Consider the following 24,168-nt stretch of genomic DNA (forward strand, 5'->3'; position numbering starts at 1 on the left):
ATTCACAGGAAGACCCTTCTGAAGCTTAGTCTTGCTGCCTCACTGAATGTTCAACCACACGAACTTCAGTATGGCATGCATTTTTATTTTTGGTAAATTGCATGCTATATATACATATCCTTCATTACTCCAAGAGAAACAAAGTGAAAATAAAGGACGAAATGAAGAGTAAAACACTAGTCATCCTAACCAACAATTCCTGTATCTCTTCTACTAAAACACAAGTCTAGGTGGATATCTGAGCAACTGAAAAGAAAAAATAACAAAAATAAATGCCATGCTAATTTAATCCACGCTTTAGTTTGTCAATACATTCAAAAATTGGAATGAGTATTTCTGTTCCTCGCCATAATGGATTAAAAGGAACGGATTTATCTTCCTGTCTTAAAAAAACTAGAAAACCAAATAAAATATATGAAATGGTGGTGTTCAATCATTAGACAACATGCAGCACAGCAGAGTGATCCCTGAAAAAGGAAAACAAACAAGGTAAGCCCTATAATTGCTACAGCTTTCTGCCTGGAGAATTTCCAGCCTGTAGCACAGAAAGAAGAAACCCAGAGTCCAGCAATCTCACCAAGTTGCAGAATTCAGTATGGGGAAACCAAAATTGCTAGAATCTGAGGAGAGAAATACTGTGGGAGAGGTAGCTACACAGAAAGAGAGCTCTGGAGATCTGTGGATGCATGTGAGAAAATTACCTCAAGGCCAGGGAAAAAAACCACAGAAAAATGAACCATAGTGGAAAGACTTCCTAATTCACAGAGCATCAAATAGTGCCTTAGTAATAAGGGCAAATTAGCCCCAGATTAAAGGCTGCTCTAAATCTGATCTAACAAAGCCTACAAAGAAGTCTTGAAAGGATCAAATGAATTCCAGGTAACTTAAGTGTGTCACAGAAAAAGGATAACAATATTTTTTAAAATACAATAAAGTCCAAAATCTAAAGCATAAAATTCAAAATGTCCAGCATCCAATCAAAATTTACCAAGCATGCAAATAAAGCAGGAAAGAAAATACAAACCATAACCAGGAGAAACCGACCTGAATGACACAGGTAGTACAATTAAGTATATTCCATATGTTCAAGAAGGTAGAGAAAAAAACATGAAAACAATGAGGAGAGAAATAGTAGACTTTATGCCCCAGATTGGACTTAGAGACAAAAAATTAAAACATCTGAAAAAATATACATACTGAATGAGATTAACAGCATATTTAATATGGCAGAAGTAAAGATCCACGGACATAAAGACACAGCAAATTTAAACACACAGAGGAAAAAGACCAGAAGTACATAGATCATATTAAGTTTTCTAACCTAACTATAGTTAAGTCCCAGAAGAAGAGTGGAGAGGGGACAGAAAAAATATTTGAAAAAATAATAACTAAAATTTTTCTATTACCTGAAAATTAAAACCCCATAAAGCCTAGAAGCTCAATAAATCTCAAGCACAAAAAACATGAAGAAAACCACCATAAGCTACATCAACATCAAATTGCTAAAACCAATGATAAAGAGAGAGTGCAGGAAGATTCCTGGGGAGGAGAGGACCAGAGAAAGGAATTCTGGATTCTGTGTATAAACAAGCCTCAGTGTAAGCCCTGAACTATGCATGCACAGAACAGACCCTCAAACCAGCAAAGATTTGGAGAATTTAACTGAAATTTGAACCACACACACAAGTCTCACACTGACTAACCCTTGAGAGGTGCATACACAGAACAGATTCAAACCAATGTGGCAAAGGCTTGGAAAAATGAACTAAGATTTGAAACACCCATACAAGTCTCTATACAACATAAAAATCACAATGTCTACTATACAATCTAAAATTACTCAACATAAAACTAACAAGGAAAGCCCAAATGCTGGAACTATCACAAAGAGTTTTAAAAATTTAAAGCAGCTAATAGCTATGCTTTACAAGTAAAGGAAACATATTTGAAATGAATGAAAAGATAGGAATTCTCAACAGAGAACTAAAAACTTTAGAAGAACTAAATGGAAATTTTATCATTGAAAAATACAATATCTAAAAGTTAAAAAAAAAAACCAAAAAAACACCTCACTGGACAGGCTCAATAGAATAGAAATGACAGGGGAAAGAATGAGTGGACTTGAAAATAGTTCAACAGCAATCATCTAACATGAAAACAGAAAAAAAAAATGAACAGTGTCTCAGGGAACTGTGGGACAATATAAAAAGATTTAACATTATGTATAATTGGAGAACCAGAAGGAGAGGAGAAAGAGATGGGGCAGAAAAAATATTCGAAGAAATAATGGTCAACATTTTCACAAATTTGGTAAAAGACATAATAAATTTACATTTTCAAGAAGCTCAGTGAACCCCAAATGAAATAAACTAAAAGAAAAATACACTTAGACACATTGTAATCACGTGCTGAAACTGAAAAAAAAAAAAAAAAGAAAAAAAATCTTTTTTGGAAACAGCAGGAGAAAAACTACATATTACATACAGAAACAATGACTCAAATAACAATAGATTTCTCTTCAGAAACCAATGAGGCCAGAGACAGTGGAAGAGCATATCTTTAAAGCACTGAAATAAAAGAACAGTTAAAAAAAAAAAAGAACAGTTGACCCGGAATTCTATAATCAGCAAATATAAGGGCATTTTCATATAAGGAAACTAAGAATTTTTTACCAACAGACATGTTCTGGAAGAAATGCCAGAGGAGATTCTTCAGCTAAAGGGAAATGATATCTACCAAAGGGATCTCTACACTGAAAACTACTAAACATTACTGAAAGAAACTGAAGAAGGCCTAAATAGAGAAGTATAGCATGCATGTTCAGAAATTGGAAAACTCAATTTCTTTAATTCCCCCAGCTTTATCGAGGTATAATTGACAAATAGCAATATCTTAAGATGTCAATTCTCCCAAAATTGATCTATAGATTCAACACATTTCAAATTAAAATTCCAGAGAACATTTTTTGTAGAAGTTGACCAGCTAATCATAAAATTTATTTTGAAATGCAAAGAACTTAGAATAGCCAAAACAATTTTGAAAACAACAAAGTTGAAGGATGTGTCCAACCCATTTCAAAACTATAAAGCTACAGTATCAAGACTGTCATCACCGAAAAGATCACTGGAACAGAATGGACAATACAGAAATAGACCCACAAACATATAGTCAACTGATTATCAACAAAGATACCAAGGCAATTCAATTGGGAAAGAAAAGCTTTTCTGACAAATGGGATTAGATCAATTGGATACTGGAATGAAAATAATAAACATCAATCCTTCCCTCACACCATACTAAAAAATTAACTCATAATGTATCACAAATGTAATATAAGAGCTAAAACTATCGAATTTCTAAAATCATAACAGAAAATTTTTGTAACACTGAGTTACAATAATACACAAAAACCATGAACTATAAATGAGACAACTGATAAATCTGAATTCATAAAAACTTAAATTTTTGCTCTTCAAAAGATACCGTTAAGAAAATGATAAGATAAACCAGAGAGTGGAGGAAAATATTCACAACACATATCAGACAAAGGGTTTGTATCCTGAAATATATGAAGACCAAACAACATATACAAATGATAAGCACAACAAGAAAAAAGGAAAGTGAGGCATATCAAAAGATGTTTAACTTTATTAGCCATTAGGGAAATACAAGTTAAAACCACAATGAGATATCACTACACACAAACTAGAAGTGCTCAAATTTTAAAAGATTGGCTATCAAGATTTAACAATGGCACAGAACAACTGAAACCCTCAGACTTTGCTTCTGGGAATGCAAAATGGTATGACCACTTTGGAAAAGAACATTTATACTATTGCTATTGCTATTTAAATAAAATAAATTAGAGGAACTCTAATGTAACCATAAAAAGAAAGCAATTTGGAGCATAAATGGAAAGGAAGAGGTAAAATTATCTCCATTAGCAGATGATATAATTATATCTAAAAAACTTCAAATCTAATGGAAAAACTATTACAAACAATAAGAGAATTAGAAGGTAACAGGTTATAACACACAATATAGAAATAATATATACAAACAATACTCAGAAGAAATAATGGAAAAGAACATGCCATTCACTATTGCAAAATAAAATACCTAGGCATCAATTTAACAAGAATTGTGCAAAACCTAAATGTGAAAAACTTCAAAACACACTTGCAAGACAAAAATAGATTTAAGCAAATGGAAAGACATATTATATTCTTAAGTAAATTCAACATCATAATGATATCAATTCTCCCTGGGTTTATATACTTAAGATGATCCTAGTAAAAATATTATCAGGATTTTTTTCCTGGAACAGAACAAGTTAAATATAAAGTTCATTTGGAAGTGTAAACGAGTAAGAATAATCAGAAAAACCCTAATAAGAACAGCAATTCCAGATAGATGGTAAAACTAAAGTATAAGGCAAAGCAATTAAGCTTTTAGAAGGCAGCATAAGAGAATAGCTTCATGATCCTGAAGTAAGGAAAGGTTTCTTAAAGGGACTATAAAAGCACTAACCATGAAGATGGATAAATCTGACTAAAGTTTAAAAACTTCCATTCATCAAGAGATACATTAAAAGGTTAAAAATGCAAGCCAGAGGGGAGACAGAGAAGAAGTGAGTGAGAGGAGATATTTGCAACACACATAACATCAAAGAGCTCTTATCTAGAACAGTTTTCAACAAAAACGCCTATAAATCAACAGAACACATGCACACACAAAAAATCATGTAAAAACTGAGAAGGGACATGAACAAGTCCTTCTTCACACACACACACACACACACACACACACACACACACACACACACACACCACACAAGCCACCAATAAACACAATAGGCATATTTTTTTAATGGAGTGCAATCTCATTAATAATCTGGGAGAATGCAAATAAAGACCACAATAAAATATCACTACACATTAAGTGGCTAAAACTAAAAGACTGACAACAACAAGTAATAGCAAGAAGACAGAGCAATTAAAACTTTCATACACTTCTGGTGGGGATGTAAACTGGCACAACTACTTTAGAAAACAGCTTGGCATTACCTATTAAAGTTGAAACACAAGTACTACAAGCAATTTCACTTCATATTATATACCCAACAGAAATGTATGCACATTGTACCAGGAAATAACATTAAGACTCTGTGGACAGTAGGATGGAAAATAAACTGTGGAATATTCATACAAATAAAGTTACACACACACACATATATTTACATATATAAATGAATGAGCTACAGCTACAAGCTACAACATAAGTTCCACAAACAAAATTTTGGTGAAAAAAATCTAAAGAACCTATATCTATGAAAAACTAACAGCCAGAATTCATGCTTAATGGAGAATGACTGAATACTTCCTTGTAAAATCAGGAGCAAGACAAGGATGTCTGCTCTTGCCACTTCTATTCAACATTGTACTAGAGATTCTAGCTAGAGCAATTAGTAAAGAAAAAGAAGTGAAAGGCATCAGATTGGAAAGAAAGAAGTAAAACTATCTCTATTTTCAGATGACATGATCTTGAATATAAAAGATCCTAAGGAATCCACTAAAAAACTATTTGAACTAATTAACAAGTTCAGCAATGTGGCAGGATACAAGATCAATATACAAAATCAATTGTATTTCTACACACTAGCAGTGAACCTCCTGAAAATAAAATTAAGAAAACAATCCAGCAAAAAGAATAGGCAAGAGAATAAAATACTTTGGAGTAAGTTTAACAAAGACATATGACTAGTACACTGAAAAGCACAAAATTATAAAAGTAGATGACTGGTACACTGAAAGAAATAAAAGAAGACCTAAATAAATGGAAAAACATCCCATGTTCAGGGATCAGAACACAATATTGTTCTACAGATTCCCTGCAACCCCTATCAAAAGCTCAGCTGATTTCTTTGCAGAAATTGACAAATTGATACTAAAATTCATAGGGAAAGGCAAGAGACCCAGATTAGCCAAAGAAATTTTGAAAAAGAAAAACAAAGTTGGAAGACCCACACTTTACAATTTCAAAAGTTACTACAAAGATATAGCAATCTATAGGCAGTGTGGTACTAGCCTAAGGACATATAGATCACTGGAATAAAACTGAGAGCCCAGAAATAAACCCTCACATTCACAGTCAATAGATTTTCAACAAGGGTGCCAAAACAATTTAATGGAGAATAGTCTTTTCAACAAATGGTATGAAACAACTGGCTATCCACATACAAAAGAATGAAGTTAGAACCCTATCTCATATTATATGCAAAAATTAATTCAAAATGGATCTCAAGACTTAATGTAAGAGATAAAACTCTTATAAGATAACATAGGTATAAATCTTCAGAGCCCTGGATCAGAAAATGGTTTCTTAGATACCAAAAGCACAAGCAACCAAAGAAAAAATACATAAGTTGGACTTTATAAAATTAAAGACTTTTGTCCTTCAAAGGATGCTATCAAGAAAGTGAAAAGACAACCCACTGAACAGGAGAAAATATATCCAAACCATATATCTGACAAGGAACTTAAACTTGGAATATATAAAGAGCTCTTAAAACTAAACAATAAAAAGACAACCCAATTTTAAAATGGGCAAAAGATGTGAATAGACATTTCCCCAAAGAAAATATACAATGGCCAATAAACACATGATAAGATGTTCAACATAATTAGCCATTAAGTAAAAACCACATCATTAGCAAATCACCATGATGAGAAACCATTCCGTACCCACGAAGAAACTATAATTTTTTAAATGGAAAATACCAAGTGCTGATGAGGATATGAAAAAATTGAAACCTTCATTCATTGCCAGTGACAATGTAAAATGGTGCAGCCACTTTGAACTGTCTGACCATTTTTCAAAATGCTAAACATAGAGTTTGAAAACATATGTCCACTCAAAAATTTGCAGCATTATTCATAATAGCCAAAAAGTAGAAACATTGAAACAATCCAAATAAATGTCCATCAGCTGATGAATAAATAAGCAAAATGTGGTAAATTCATACAATGGAGTATTATTTGGCTATAAAATGGGTTGAAGTACTGATACATGCTACAACATGGATGAACCTTGAAAGCATTATGAGCTAAGTGAAAGAAGCCAATCACAAAAGACCACATATTATATGAATCCATTTAAGTGAAATGTACAGAACAGGCAAATCCATAGAGGTAGAAAGTAGATTAGTGTTTGCCTGAGCTGTGAGGACAGGATAATGGGGAATGACTGGTAAAAAGTACTGGGTTTCTTGTGAGGGATATTGAAATGTTTTAAAATTAGGTTGTACTGATAGATGGACAACTCTGGGTGTACTAAACACATTGAACTGTGTACACTTCAAATGGGTGAATTTTATGGTATCTGAAATATAGCTAACCCTTGAACAATGTGGAGGGTTGGGGGCACCGATCCCCCCCACCACCTGTAAAATAAAAATCCACGTACCATATTTATTGAAAAAAATCCACGTATAAGTGGACCCCTGCAGTTCAAACCCATGTTGCTCAAGGGTCAACTGTATATCTCAATAAAGCTGTAGAAGAAAAGGAAAAAGAAAAACCACCTAATGTATGAGTTCCCTCTAAATAAAGGCAAACCTAATCTATAGTGTTTAGGCATGGATAATTAGGTCTTAAAAGAACAAAAAGCCAGAAAATAATTACCGTAACAGTTAAGATAGTAGTAACCTCAAGGTTATGACTGGAAAGAGGAATATAGGCAGCTGCTGACAATGTTTATTTCTTGGCCTTGGTGGTAGTTCCATGGGAATTCACTTTAAAATCATGCATTAAGCTATATACTCATGTTTCATACACTCTTCTTTATGTGTTATATTTCACAATTTTAAAAGTTTTAAAAGGTAAAATAAAACTATAAAAAGTACTAGAGAAATACCATCAAGAAATCATAAGGGAAAAAAGTGATGGATCCAACTTTATAAAATTTTTAAACAGGAAAAGTGATAACCCTCAGCAATGGATAGGGTACAGAGAAATAGGTACCCTCACACGATGTGGGTAATAATGCAAACTACAGGGTTGCTTGACAACACTTGTATCAAAAGCCTCAAACACGCATACTCTTTAACAAGAATATTCACCCACATCTTAAGGAAATAACCAAAGACATGAATAAAGACTCGACAACAAGTATGCTTATAATACTGCATTACTTACAGTTTAAAAAAATTTTAAATAGTGTATTACTAACTAAAATATAGTTCATTCATCCACATGTCCACTAGTAAGTATTTACAACATTTACTGACATCTAAAGATTTCAGAACATACTAAGTTAAAAGATACATTATAAAGTAGTATATTCAATAATATTTTATCCTTTAGAAACCTACAAAACATAATGTGGAAGTTAATACCAAAATGCTAATAGTGGTTTTTTTCATGGGGGGTGAAGTAAGATTATGGGTGCTTTTAATCCGTATTTCCTAATTTTTCCATAATAAAGGAGAAAGTTACTTTTGAAAAGAAATAAACAGCTGATAGTATGTACCCTTAAAGTGATGTGATGAAAATGGAACTTCATCTGGTTCCACCCATGAGAAAAACGTCAATTCCAAGAGGCTCTTCCCTCCTACAAAATGCTTGACCAGTATTTCTCAAACTGTCAAGGTCATCAAAAACAAGGAAAGTCAGGAGGAACCTAAGGAAAAATGACTCCAAAATGTAAGGAGGTATTCTGGTGCAATCCCAGAACAGAAAAAGGACATGAGGTAAAAACTAAGGATGTCTAAATAAACTATGGACGTTAGTTAATAATAATCCATCAATATTAGTTCATTAGTTGTAGCAAAGATACCATGTTGTCGTAAGATGTTAACAGGGAAAAATGGGTGCACAGTATAGGGGAATTCTTTGTACTATATTAATTTTTCTGTAAATCTAAAAATGTTCTAAAAAACTGAAGTCTTTCTATGAAATTGAGTTACTTGTAGTGAGGTGGATGGACCTAGAGTCTGTCATAAAGAGTGAAGTAAGTCAGAAAGAGAAAAACAAATACCATATGCTAACACATATATAGGGAATCTAAAAAGAAAAAAAAGTGGTTCTGAAGAACCTAGGGGCAGGACAGGAATAAAGACGCAGACGTAGAGAATGGACTTGAGGACGGGGGGAGTGGGAAGGGTAAGCTGGGACGAAGTGAGAGAGTGGCATGGACATATATACACTACCAAATGTAAAACAGTTAGTGGGAAGCAGCCGCATAGCACAGGGAGATCAGCTCAGTGCTTTGTGACCACCTAGAGGGGTGGGATGGGGAGGGTGGGAGGGAGATGCAAGAGGGAGGAGATATGGGGATATATGTGTATGTATAGCTGATTCACCTTGTTATAGAGCAGAAACTAGCACACCACTGTGAAGCAACTATACTCCAGTAAAGATGTTTAAAAAAAAAAATCTGAACTAGAAACCACAGACCTAAAGTGCTATATATATATATATTTTTAACACTTCTGGCACATTATTAAATAAAGTCAGTTTGCTAAATAAAGAAAGAAAGAAAAAACTAAAGTCCTTCTAAAAATAAGAAAGAATAGTACCTGAATTAACATATTTTTTCCTGTTTTTCAATTTCAGATGATTTCCAATGAAATGTTAAAAATATATATATATACACATACACATACATATACATGTATATTGTGTGTATTATACACACATGTATACAGAGAGAGAGAGAGAGAGAGAGAGAGAGAGAGAGAGGATGAACAAAATATTAGGCTTTTTTTAATATTACAAAAAGAGATCCTGGCGATATACTACATATTTATCAATATACACAACTTCTATATGTGTAATATATATAGTGTAAATATTTGTATTTACACTATATACAGAAGTATACACTTCTGTATGCGTAGATCGCCAACTTAAACCACTTCTACTTATATAGAAATGTAAGACACAAATATAATTATATAAGAACTATAAAACATATTGCAATGCATCTTCCTGTGCTGTAAGACATGAACTAACTTTCAGCACTTAACAAATTATGCATCCCTAACTTCTTTTCTTACTGAACGTTGACCACTGAAATAGCACATCGTGTACTCCTAGAAGGAGCCAAGTCAGAGCAGGGAGAGTGCTTGCTAAAATAATTTTCTCTTCTTTCCCAAAAGGGAAAAGTCAGCAGTGGTGACCAGCCCTATATTAGGCTCACTAGTGAGCCCTGTGAAGGTTGGTTCCCCTCAATCCAAATAAACTGTAGTCCCTTATGAAGCCTGCTGAGAAGACCTAGGGAAAAGGCATTCCACTTGTTAAATGTTTATTAGTTGAGCTTCGCAGCCAACTACAATAAGGGAGAGGGGAAGCTGTCTGCAGGCTGCATGAAGATGTAGCTACTCAAATTCCATGAACGTGAAATAGAACACTGAGGCTAAACCCTTAAAGTTTACTAGGCAGTAGCTTGAGGGAGGTGGTAGTCGGGAGTGAAAGCTTGGAGCCGCTAATATTTGGGTCAGTGATTTGAAAGCAGCTCAAGTCAACAAAGAACTAAAATTCTCAACACTGGGAAAGTGCTGCTTCCTTTTGTTCTAAGAACCACAATCCAGCAGAGGAAAGGTACAAATCTAATCTCTCCTATATCTCCTCTCGCTTTGAACTAAGAATAAATATTTTTACTTTTTCCTCAAAGCTGAATTCTTATCCATTAAAGTGCTGGTGGGAGGGAAAACTACAAGCTAATCTTTCTCACTTATCCTGTACTTCATTGAACATCTTACTGAGCCTCAGTGACTACCCACCTGCTTTAGTTATTCCCCACTTTCTTGGTTGAATGCAGCTGGCATTCCTTTTGGTACGATAGCAATGTGATATCTCAAGTTTATTATCTATAGGAATGTGCTTTAAATTACTGTAGGATTTGGGTTATAAGTACTAATTAAATAGAAAGGGCAAAGAAGTAAATACATTTTAGTAAACATCATGATGGAGTAAGTCTACTTGGAAAGACAAACCTATACACATATACATGTATTATTTACCCAATTCCCAGGCTAATTATGGCACAAATTAAAGTAATAAGTTGGAGAGAAATCTTTTTTGGCAGGAACTAAATCGTTAATCCTCTAAAAAAAAAAAATATATATATATATAGAAGAATGATATTTAAGGCAAAAAGGTTGACTGTCATGCATATAAGAACCAACAGATTTACATGACAGTCAAGTTTTGGGTTTAAGTACTGGTTCTGCTGCTAAGGGTCTGTCTTCTTGGGCTAAGGAGTTCAGTTCTTTGAGCTCCGGTTTTCCAAACTCTAAAATGACAATGTGGATCCCACGTTTTCCCCAAGATTTAAATGAGGATCAAGGACTTTTTATAAAATGTGTGTCCAATCAAAAGTTGATTAATATAAAATCTGATCAATGGTATATTTTAACCAAGCATCTCTTAAATAAAATAGTAACAGCTACCACTGATTAAGTGCCTAATATGTGCCAGAACTTATTACATGAGGCCCTTTATATTCATTATCTATTTTAATCCTTGTTTTATCCCCCAAGGGATATGCTATAATCTACCTGATAGAAAAAGCCTGATAAGAAAACAGGCTCAGAAAAGTCAAGAAACGTGCCCCAGGTCATAAAGTTAGTAATAAATGGCAAAACTATGATTCAAAACAAATCTGGATCTAAAGACCGTGCTCTTTCCACTAGCCCCTTAGAATTAATCTGGCATTAACAGGAAATGAGGCATTCACAGCAGTAAATTTTCCAGATGACTACATTTTAACTTTAAATTTTTATGTAAATCTGTTTAAAGCACATTCGTCCCCTTTTTGCTTTAATTAACTAACCAAAGCTGAAGGCTTTCTTCGACCACTCAGGATCATGAATGTGGACATTCTGATGTGGATCAGAACAGGCCTAGATGTATAAAGCTGCTTCCCCCGGTGCTCGGCAGCTCCGGCACTGTGGGCTCCTGTAGTTCTCTCCTTGCTGAGGCATAGCCGTCTGGCTGAAGCCCTGGCAGCACCTCTCCCAACTCCCTGACCCAGTTACTCTGTGGTCAGTTAGGAAATCAGGTAACCCATGGGGTACCAACAAATCTAAGTCAATATGGCCCTGGGATAAGAGCCCCAAGGTGGCTCCTAATAAATACATCACATAATCTTGGTCTGCTGTTTGCTTCTTGGCTTCTTTCTAGATTGTCGCTGGGATCTGTTGAGATGAGAGTCCCTAAAGACTGACCGCCAGATAAATGGAAACTTAATCAACTAATGTAACATCATGTTCCACATGATGGAACACAGCATCACCTGACTAAGATTTTAATTTACTGAATCTCACTTTACTGTTTTGAAAATGGAATCACAGCATAAGTTCTAAAACTTATTGTGGAACAAACCTTTCAGGAGATTTATACATTTGTATTTAGTTGCATGATACCTGAAACACAACAGGTAGTAAATACTTTCAAGAAACACTAACGTTGGCAAACTCAGTCTTAATCTATAAACAAGATGGTGGTGGTTTCATTCAAGAATGCATTCAAGGGGGACTTCCCTGGTGGTCCAGTGGTGGGGACCCCGCACTTCCACTGCAGGGGGCACGGGTTCGATGCCTGGTCAGGGAACTAAGATCCCACATGCCACGCAGTACGGCCAAAAGATAAAAAATAAATAAATAAATAAAAAATAAATTAAAAAAAAAAAAAAGAATGCATTCAAGAAAGGCTTTCCTTAGCCTGAATACAATCTCTTTCATCTTTATCCCAGGCCAGTAGAACAAATGGATAAATGCCCCTTTGTACATCAAGCATTACATTTAGCACACAGTACTTAGTTGCTTACAACTGTGTCTCCTTTTCCCCATCAGACAAAATATAAACTCCCTGTGGGAAGGGAGAATGTCTATCTCATCTTTTGTACTCTACTCCCAGAGCCTTGCATAGCCCCTTACAAATAGCAAGTGCTTCAAAATATACATCCTTTCCTTCGTTCATCTTTTAAGTGTTTAATGGTATCTAAATGTGCTCCCTCTTCTACCACGACCACTCCCCCCCCCCACCCACGCTGGTCCCTAGAAGGGACGATGAAGCACTCCCTTCCATGAGATTGCTAAAAATATCTGTGTTAAGCAGTGTTAAGATATCTGCGTTAAGTGTAAAAGACAGAGTCCGTATTTTAAAACTAAGGTCACAGTAAGGTTCCTAGGGAAAATTAATGCTCAGTTTCTCATATACCATTGATAAATGCCTACTTCCAACACACAGTGTTAACATCATAAAAATAATATGCCCCAACCTTAATAATAAAACATACATAATTTAAGTCGTAGAATTTAACTTACATATTTTAACTAAATCATTTTTACCTTATTGAAACTGAGGTGCCCTACTGCTATTGGGACAGTACAATATTAATACTTGAGGTTTTTGTTAATTTTGATTTCAGACATTGCAACTTCATTAGAAATTACTAAAATATACTGTTCTGCACTCAAGAACCCCTTTTATTATGCACCATCAATATTATTAATGTGAATTCTTCTATAGTAAAGTATTTTCTAGATACCTCTTAACTTTGGATTTTTTCCGGTTAACTTTCTTAATACCCAAATCCACATACGATTCAGTGAGTTCTATATTTAATTCTCCTTCTGAGTCACTTGGAAATATTCCTAGTTTTGCAGCAGATTCATAGAGAGAAATTTCATCTTTTAGTTCTTTTATTTCCTCCTAAAACACAAAAGTACTGCAAGTTATATTCATTATTTTTTATAAGAAGGAATCAGTCATTTCATTCTTCAAAATTCATCTTCATCATCAATAGAAGGCAGAAACACTTCTTCAAATGCATTTTTGGCATACATTAAAAATATAAAGGTAGCACATGTCAGGGTTTCAAGTAAGTCGAATGAACAAATGAATAAATGAATGAGAAAACAGATGTAAACAGCTTCTCTCACTCCTCCCTCACTTACATTTTTGTCCTCCACAAAAAGTCTCCCTTGAGCCGAGAAGCTGGTGGCAGCACACATTGGCTTACTAGAGTAGAGGACAGAGGAGACCGGTTTGCCAAGAAAGGGTTGCACTTTAGTCTGCCAGTGGTGAAAAGGCAAAAAATGCCTCTTTCCAGTGGAGGCAATACTGGAACTCTTCTTCCAGTGGAAAACGTTAAGTGGGTGCTGGAGGAGGATGTGAGAGAATGGCAGGTAACTTGTAGGTTTCCCATACCTGTAGATAAACTTATCTCTGGGACACCTCCAGAGATGAAAGGATAGGCCATGTGAAGGAAGGGGCTGGGCCCTGGCTCTGCAGTTGGACAGACCTGGGCCTGACTACCTAGAAGAAGTGTGGGTGAGGTTGTCAACAACTCCCATGGGCTGGATCGGAGACGGTCCAGCCACCTCTTTTATATAGAGAAAGCCAAGGCTCAGAAAGGTGATGTAACCAATGCCTAATTCAGTTACCCATGGAGTCTCTTTCAAGTGGCAACACTCACTTGCAAAGCCTTGTTCATGTTTTCACTCATAGCATGTGCCTTTTGTGCTTGCTGCATCTGCAGCTGGAGCTGAGCCACCTCCTGTACTGAGCCTGTGGGAGAAAGAATCATAGAACACACCAGATGTAAAGGGACAAAGTGCCTGTGACGTACAGAAGAACTTGAATCCACTGAGGCTACAGAAGGTGGAGCTCTGCTTTATTACCTTTTAACTACCTTTTTAGGAGCACAAAGGTATAGCTAGTAGAACCCAGAAGGCATAGGTCTGGTGCAGACATTTCCAAGATTTAGTATGGCTCCCCATAGGTCCTTGGGAAGTTGAAGACACAGGCTACTGTGACCTTGCCATGAATCAAATCAGCCACGTCTACAGACCTTAACACTCCACAAGTCCTTTAATAGGAGCAGAACATTCCAGCTCACAGAAAGCCAGAGCAAAAATTCTTTGGAATCCATTTCTACCGTCTAATAAGAAGACTACATCTTGCTGCCTTTCGCTTCTCTCTGAGTTCTTTTATTTCCACCACCCCACCTCCACATGTACAAGAAGCATATTGGTATTGTACTTTTGAAGCTCTAGTAACCTAATATTCTAAATGGTTAAAAGGTTCCCATTTAAAAAGGACTTTATTGGATTTCCTCAAAAGAAAATGAGCATCTGGAAAATGGTTAAGCAAAGTAATGATGGCATATAATGCAACAAAAGAAAATCATATTTTCAAAGTCTTCAATGGCAAGGGAAAAGGCTCAGTAAGTAATGCCATGTGAAACAAAAGGATACAAAACTGAACACAGAGGTGGGACCTAAATGGAGTATGATGAAAATTTTGCCTCCACCAAAATACACACACACACACACACACACACACACACACACACACATTTTGACAGTCTTTTCAACTTTTGAATAACCCACTCTTACATACATTGTATCAATAGTCTGATTGACATCATATGCCAAGGTCTGACTTTCATATATCAGTCGACAAATAATCATTGAGCTATTTTCAGTGTGAGCTATTCACCAGCAAACCAGGTGGTTTTGTCTGTACAGTAGTGTTTGTATAAACATTTGATTATTTTATTGCATTTTACTCTCATATCATTTTATTAAATAAGAAATAAAAGTACTACTGAAAGTGATAGGAAGCATATGTCTCAAACTTAATACCATGAAGACCATACTAGAAATCTTAAGCGTGACAAAAACGTAACTTATGGGCTTCAACTGACCAGGTAAGCGGCTACTCCACTTAGAAGAAAAGAAAAATTAAAGAAGTTATATAAAAGGATAGAACTATATGATCAACGATCGAGTTTAAAAGCAAAATATAGTGGGATTTCATAACCATTTTTAGCTTTCAGGTATAGAACCTACCTATCTTATAACATATATTTTATTGTTCAATTTTTGCACATTCAGCTTTGATTTATTTTAAAATGTACTGTGTACAGAAGCAGGGAACTGTCTATATGTGTGTGTTCATTTCACTCAAAGGAAAGACATTTAAACGTTAACAACAGTTATCTCTGGGTAGTAGGATCACTGGCTATTTTTATTTTCTACCTTATACGTGTCTGGGTTTTCCAAAGTATCTAATGAAAATACACCACACCTCCATACGTATATACCAATTTAACAATGTTAAAAAAAATTTTGTCACCAATGATCTTTTCTGTCTTTTCTGGATTGTTAGAGTAGCTCACGGATCCTACTGTGTTCTCTCCACGTATTTCTACTAGGCTTCTGGGGTGCCACCGCCCACGCAGACACGGACCTGAGTGCAACAAGTTGGCGCACTGCTTCTGGCTCTCCTCCAGGCTTCTCGTCAATCTGTTAATGATCTCGGTCTTTTCTAATTTGGTTGCTTCTTGATTCCTTTCCAGTTGTTTAAGCTGATCTTTCAAATGACAGCAAATATCTTCCTAAATAGAAAAGGTGTCCAAGAAGTCATTTTCATGATCAGTTAGTTATTAAATATTAAACACTAACAGTTATGATCTTACATACTTGGATTTTAAGTCAAATATAAAATCATCACCTGGCAGGACCACCTCTTTTACAAGGTCAAGTGCACAGGACTGGGAGTCAGAAGAACACACTTATACGATCAAGTCATCAACTTCTCAGTCTGTTTTTTCTGCTGTAGTTATGCTAATAAAGGATGAATTTGAATTTGATGGCTTCTAAAGTCTCTCTCTGCTCTATATTCACAAGGCACTGTTGTTCTAAAACTAGATTTTATTCAAGCCAAAGGAAATGTATTACATCCCTATTTGCATTTTACAGTCTCAGTATAAGTGTATGTATACATATTTAGGCAGACCACTTTGAACCATGGAATTTGTATCCCAAGTCAGCAAGGATACAGACAAACACATGGAAACTCACTCTATTCTGAACAGCCAAAAGCTCATTCTATTCTGAACAGCCAAAAATTATCTCTCCCTCTTCTGAACTTCTTTTAAACTTGATCTGTTTCTCTCATGTTTTTCTTCCTACCTTTTACATGTCTTACTTCTCTTAATAGTCTCTTTGAAGGTATCTGTGCAGTGCCTTATACATAGGGAGTGCTACATAAAAACACTTGAAAAATGTCAAAGAACAGGATAAATGTGTGAGTGTATGGAAATACATGGAAATATATAGAAAATTTAGAGCATGTATATAATATATTCAAATGTCTACAAAAAGAAAATGTGTTTGAAAGTAATGAGCCATGGGAATACCATTCCCAGGTAGAAGAAATCATCACCCCTCATTCAAAAAGGGCTACACAGGCTGACTTCCAAGCAAATAGCAGAGCATGTGAGAGGCAGAGAAGTAAATTAAGGTAATTGGCTGACGTTACCTGAAAAAGCCTGAGGAAAATAAGTAGTAAGAGGAATATCAAGAAAGGACTTTGAAGCAGAGAGAAGGCATTTGGGGCCTGATTTATAGCATAATCTAAAGCCCAGTAATGCCTTAAGGATACAAAGAGAAAATACACCTCATAAGGATACTACGAACAGTCTCCTTAAGCAGAGGAAAGGGACTCTGAAGTCTCCTCTTTTAGCTTAAAAATTCATGTGAATTTTTTATTCTATTTCATAATGTAGTCATGTTTGCTTTAAAGTTTTTCTACCAAATTTTTGAGCAAAATGAAGCTTCTGGAAACTGGTCCATGTTTATTCAACCGTGCAAACCTCTTGGCACACTGCTGCTGACTCCCAGGCCAGCTTGAAAAGCTTGGTTCTAAAGCACCAAAGTAACACGGCAAACACAACGAATGAGCTAATATTCATCACAGTGTGAATGTGTGTGCAAGAGGTGGGGGACAACTAACATTTATGTGCCAGGGAGGCCACAATAGCTTTTACAAGAGACTGAGAACTGGCCAAAAAAAGTTCAAGAAAAGGTAGTTACAAAAACCATTACAAAGAAGAGGCAGACCATTGCAATAATTTGACTATACGCAACAATCAATTAAGAGTTCCCTGGTGGCCTAGTGGGTTAGGATTCTGGGCTTTCACTGCCGCGGCCCGGGTTCAATCCCTGGTCAAGAAACTAAGATCCCCACAAGCTACATGGCCAGGGACGGGGAAAGAAAGTGTCTTAGGCAACAATCAATTAAGTCACTCTGTTTCCTGTTGACAAGTTCAGGGAAACAGATTATACTCATGACACTATGCAATTTAAATACTAAGAAACAAAACAAAACAAATGGTTCCATCTTTTCCATGATTAGCCTGAGTGAGAACACTCAGTTCAAGACTGATAGAGAGGCAGACGTCTTTTAAGACTGAATGAGACAATTGTAGTGATAAAGCTATTATCTAGCTGAATCCACTAGAGCAAATAGAATTGAACAGATATGCAGTGCACAAAAAAAAAAAAAAAAAAAAAAATAAGGATTAGGCTAGACTCACAGAGGTCTGTGGGAGTCTCTTAGCCAATAGGAAGTGTTTAAGTACATATAACATTTTTAAAAAGGTTAGAAAATAGATCAGGTGAAGGTCATAACATAGAAACCAAAGTCCATGACTTCACCAAAAGCTGAAGATTTCAAGAAGACCAGAATGAATAAAGGTTTTATACCATCGAGGAGATAATCAGAGATCTTAACCTGTATCAGGAGGAAGTACTACAGAAGACAGTTTGGACAGATGACCAGAGATCTTAGAATATGACACTTCTATGAATGGGAGAGACAGTTTGGAGGAGAGAGCCTATGAGATAGTTTGCTATTAGAGTTTGCTATTAGAGTTCTGTCAGTGAAGAAACACTACGAGCTGCGAGAAGCTCATTTCTTCTCATCTTCTCTGTCACACTAAAAAACCCAAGAGGAACTCAGCCAAAATAAAAAGAACTGCTATATGTTGAGGGTGTGTACAATCCTTTCTACCAGAAAAGCTGATGACTTAAGGAAAACATTAAATTAATAATATAATTTTACAAACCATGTTTTTCTCAAAATATACTAGTTACACAGAAATTCAAAAAAACACAATTATACGATGGATTGCTACTTCTCCCATTACATGGAATAAGGCAGTCCCTGTGTTGAGTTTTGTCTTTCAAAATATAATTAAATCTACATAAAACTTGTTTACATCCTGATGTTTAGCTGTTTTCAGTAAAAGTTTACTGAACAAATGAAATAATATGACTAGTTTACAGTTATTGTCCTTTCCCTCCGAGAACAAGTTTTTCCCAAAGCAGTGATTTTCAACTTCTTGCAAGGGGACATATGAACTTCTTGGAAAATCTGAATGAGCTCATGCGTCTTCTCAAAAAAACTGCATATACTGACACCCAAGAGAAAATCATACCCACAATTTCAGAGGATTCATCAGCTCCCTGGGGCCTAGTCATGGACTGCCTTAGGAGATGCCAGGTTAAGACCCTCTTGTCACTAGCAAAACTTAACAGTGTGTGAACACCTACTCTGCTACACTGTCATACACATAGGTACACACTTGTGTGTGACTACATGAGAGCCACTCGGAACCCAGACATTAGCAAACTTATTCAAGTTCATCTGCTAAATCTCCCAGTTATTTCCTCTCTACTCTTTTTCAAGAGTTGTTGTATTCTCCTTTGTAGCCTGCTGAGTGGAGTAGAGCAGGAAAAGGCTTATCTACAAGGGAAATATTTTGCTCCTCTTCAATAACTTTGATAAAGAAAAAGAGGGCAAGGGGCACTATGTATGTATAGTTACCAGTTATTGTAAGAAAATCTAAATCAATCGTCTCTCGTGCATCTTTCTGATTACAGGTAGCCATCTCCCGAGCTCTCGGTTGATCTTTACAGCACCTCTCCAGTCAGGAATCTCAATTTGGATTCAGAGATAATATGAATTGACCTTTCATTAAAAATACTGCTGAAGATGTAGAGAATGGACTTGAGGATACAGGGAGGGGGAAGGGTAAGATGGGATGAAGTGAGAGAGTGGCATGGACATGTATACACTACCAAATGTAAGATAGCTAGCTAGTGGGAAGCAGCCGCATAGCACAGGGAGATCAGCTCGGTGCTTTGTGACCACCTAGAGGGGTGGGGTAGGGAGGGTGGGAGGGAGACGCAAGAGGGAGGAGACATGGGGATATATGTATATGTATAACTGATTCACTTTGTTATAAAGCAGAAACTAACACACCACTGTAAAGCTATTATACTCCAATAAAGATGTTAAAAAAAAAAAAAAATACTTCTGAGCCAACTGATAGCAAATTGACAGCACAAAAGGGATACCAGAAGAAACATTCCCAGAAAGGAAAAACCCTAGGCACTTTGGAATCACCACTTTGTAAAGCAGTTATACAACTATATGCAGAAGCTAACATCAGTGCTATGCTCTGCTCCATTTAAAAAAGAAAAAAGAAAAGAAAAAAGAAAAATCACTCACAGAATGCAACAGTGGAAAAGACCTTAATCAATAACTTCAACATATGGTTCAGGGGTCTGAAGCCCAGTCAGCACAGAATTAAAACTTTGTTCTGTCTAGGGTTCTAGTCTAGGGTTCTTCTACTGAGGGGTTGGGGGAGGTGAGAAAAGAGAATGGAGCAGGCACAGGGGTTGAACACACTAGGAATTGCTCCCAGCCTGTCCCTGTGTAATTGTGCCCACGTCAGCAGAGAATGGAGAGATCCTCAACCCAGCATGGAAAAGCCACCAGACTCCACTCCTCTCGTCATGCAAGGAGGCACCACTCTCCCCGTCCAACTTTCATGCTGCTACCCAAACACAGACAAGCTTAGTAAAACCATATCTCAAATTCCATTTGTTTAAAATATTATATAAAGTAGACTTAATAATTTGTCACAGGCTTTGTCTTTCCCCACCCGTATATATCCTTCACACTGATCAAATTCACAATATTTTTCTATATAAAAAGAATAAAAAACCTTATGTAGGAAAATAAGTCTAATAAAAACATAAACACATATGAAAGTAAAATAAAATGAAATGGTATAAAATTATTATTGCCAATAACACAATCTTATATAGCTCTACCTAAATCATGGAAAAATTTAGAGTCAGCTGTATAAATAAGAAAGAACAACCCAAATCAGTGTGAATTTTAAGTGTGGTGGGATTTTCCAGACCCTCACATCTTATTATTCTTCTCTTCTTTCCTTGGGTTAAATTAATTCTGAAATTACATTGAGAAAAATGATCTCTGAAATGTTATTCATTCAACTGATTCCCTGGGGTTTTGGAGCACAAGCAAACCCACTATCTGACTCACCCTCAGCTTACAACATTTTATTCTCTTTGGGGCAAAGATAAAATAAAAACTGTGAAATACGCTCGAGTTTCATATCTAAATGATTTTAGATCAGAATCTCTTCCCTATTGATTACACTATTCTCCAAATTAACTCTTCTCCCAAGATCTAGATAATCTTTATTGACAGGTTAATAACGAAAACACTGGGAGACCCAAGAAAAGCCTTCTCCTCCTGGTTAGCTCCCAGGACAACCTCTCAAGTCCAGGCCAGCTCCCAGACACTCCTTCCTTTCAGTCCGGATTTTTCTAGGTCATATGAACAATATGCACAAATACTCGACAAATGAAGAACTAGTAATGTGAGAACTGAGAAAGTACTAACCAATCCTGTAAGAGGAAGGATTTCCAATAGTATGTCTTGAAGGCATATTCATAGATAAAAACTCTTTGGGCTTTTAAATTATACTCGTACACCTACTGCAAACATCCAGCATTTCTATATGATGAATTGCAGAATGTCAGTTATAAAAAATAACCAGCTTTACTTGTTTATAACAGTTGCTCATTTGAAATCATCCCAACCTGTTCTTTAAGTGCAGCAACTGTAGCGTCCAATTTCCTTTGCAAGGACAGCACTTGCTCTTCATACTTCTTTGTGAGGCCCGTAACAATGCTCTCGTGCTGCTCCCTCGCACGCTGAAGTGATTCCGAATGACGCAGGTCCAGCAGCTGCTGCTTCAGGCTGTCCAGAGCCATTTCAGTTGTTCTGGACTTCTTAATCATCTAGTAAATACACACAGGACACCTATGTTTACGGTATTTCGACTCTGTGCTCTCTTTATGAATTTGAACTCTAAAAATCAACCACGCTTAATTAAATGAAAGTAGAGAAGAAAGGGTCTCCCCATGGTGGCTCTAGTTCCTTAAGACTTCCCTAGCTGGGACCCACCAGGCCCATGGTTGCTGGAAACATTATTCACGGAGAAAAAAAAATCTGTAGTTGTTCGAGGACAGTGAAAGAGGATTTTGCGCAACATGATGGCAACATAGGTACCAGGCAAGGAATCTGCTGCTTCTATACTGGTCCCAGTGCTGTCTGCATCCCTCTTTGCTCCAAGTGTAGGGGGAAATCCAATTGTTAGGTCACAGAAAAATGACAGCTGTTTCTTGAGAGACTGATGAAACCTGTCAATGGTCACTTACTAAAAAGAAAGTTTTGAAAACTGTAACTGTATAGTTGTTAGGAAATAATTGTATAGCAGGTTAAATAATGGCTCCCAAAAGATGCCCATGTTCTAACCCCTGAAACCTGTGAATATGTTATGTTACATGGCAAGGGGAAATTAAGGTTGTGACTGTATTAAAGTTGCTAATCAGATGACCTTAAAATAAGGAGATTGTCCTGGATTACTAGGGTGGACCCAAGGTACACAGAAGGGTCCTTAAATGAGGAAAACCGAGGCAGAAAAGTCAGAACCAGTAACTTCTGGCTCTGGAGATGGAAATGGGTCATACACCAAGGAATGCAGGTGGCCTCTAGAAGCTGGAAAAGGCAAAAAAAAAAAAAAAAAAAAATGTATTCTCCCCTAGAGCCTCCAGATAGCAACACAGCGCTACTGACACCTTGATTTTAGCCCAATGAGAGCCACGTCCGACTTCTGACCTTCTGCCTGTAAGGTAATAAATTTGTGCTGTTTTAAGTCACTAAGTTTTTGGTGATCTGTTAGAGCAGCAATAGAAAACTAATATACTTGGTGATTCTGTTGCTTTTTTAATTTATGCTACTTTATTTTTTATAAATGCAATTTCTAATTTAAAAAAGATTATCAAAAGATTATGTAGGTTATGACATAAAAGCAATTCAACCCTTTAATAACTACCGTTTTTCAAAAAGTTTAAAATGATGATAATCTATATTACACACAAAAATTAAAATTTCAAATGAGGCCTCTTCTTCATTCTGTTCCAGAGATTGCCTATTTATCCAAATACCACTTTAACTGCTTAAGACATTCATTCATTTGTTCAGTAAATAATGTGGACACTTTGTGCCAGGCAGGGTTCCAAGCACTTAAGGACATGATGACAAGACAGCCAAGGTCTAAAGTCCTACTACTTTCTGGTGAGAAAAGACAGACAATAACAAGTAAACAAAAGAGATAATTTCAGATATTTTTAAAATAGAGTAATAAAATACGACACAATGAAGGGGAGTGAGAATGTGAAGCAATAGGCTACTTTAGATGTAAGGTGGATGGGAAGTCCTCTCTGTTTTTAGCTGAGAGCTTAAGGATGAGAAGAAACCAGACATGAGACAACATTCTTTAACCTTTTCCATTTAACCATCCTCAGAACGAGCCACAGATCTCATCTAAAACCAAGTCACTTTCATTTTTAACCACCAAAATGGTATTACTCTCATGAATCACCCACCACCAGGCTTGGTTACCAATGACTTGTGACTATTTCCCACAGTCAAATGGCCACCCATCTCATTAATCAAAGAATGTGCCACCCCTTTAAAGGCAAGTCTGTTGGGGTCAGAAAATTTAGGTTCTGATGCTTTGTCAGTAACTGGCTTTGTAGTCCTGGAAAAGTAATTTGACCTCTCCAAGACTTGGTTAACCATCCATAAAATGGTAAATACAATGCCTCACTAATCAAAATCCCAACAAGAATTTTTATAAAGCATGAGAAGTTGATTTGCAAGATCTAGACGAGAAAATGTGAAAAAGAGCTACTAAATATTTTAAGAATAGTAAGGGTAGCCCTTGTCTACCAAATTCCAAAACACAGCATAAAGCTATACTCATGATAGTATCAGAGCAAGAACAGAGAAACATAAGGAAAAAAAAATACACAGGTTAGGTCAGTTTCGAACACTGTACTGACCACCTATTATGTGCCAGGCAGTGGGCTTATGGTGGGGCTACTAAGATGAGGGCCACCCATTCTTGCCTTCAAGATGTTCT

General features: G+C 36.2%; 1 protein-coding gene across 6 annotated transcripts in view; it reads right to left on the minus strand.

Annotated features, from left to right (window-relative positions):
* Positions 1 to 24,168, minus strand: part of CEP152 (centrosomal protein 152) — a 101,902-nt gene that overhangs the window by 48,562 nt on the left and 29,172 nt on the right. For all 6 annotated transcript variants that reach the window (XM_082387359.1, XM_082387356.1, XM_082387358.1 and 3 more), the window contains 4 exons: positions 21,779 to 21,979; positions 16,263 to 16,410; positions 14,485 to 14,576; positions 13,555 to 13,718 (listed from right to left, as the gene is read on the minus strand). In XM_082387359.1, the coding sequence (XP_082243485.1) occupies positions 13,555 to 13,718; positions 14,485 to 14,576; positions 16,263 to 16,410; positions 21,779 to 21,979 (605 nt within the window). The remainder of the gene's footprint in view (positions 1 to 13,554; positions 13,719 to 14,484; positions 14,577 to 16,262; positions 16,411 to 21,778; positions 21,980 to 24,168) is intronic.

This window comes from Balaenoptera borealis (genome assembly GCF_965194805.1).
Source record: "Balaenoptera borealis genome assembly, chromosome: 3".
Taxonomy (NCBI): Eukaryota; Metazoa; Chordata; class Mammalia; order Artiodactyla; family Balaenopteridae; genus Balaenoptera; species Balaenoptera borealis.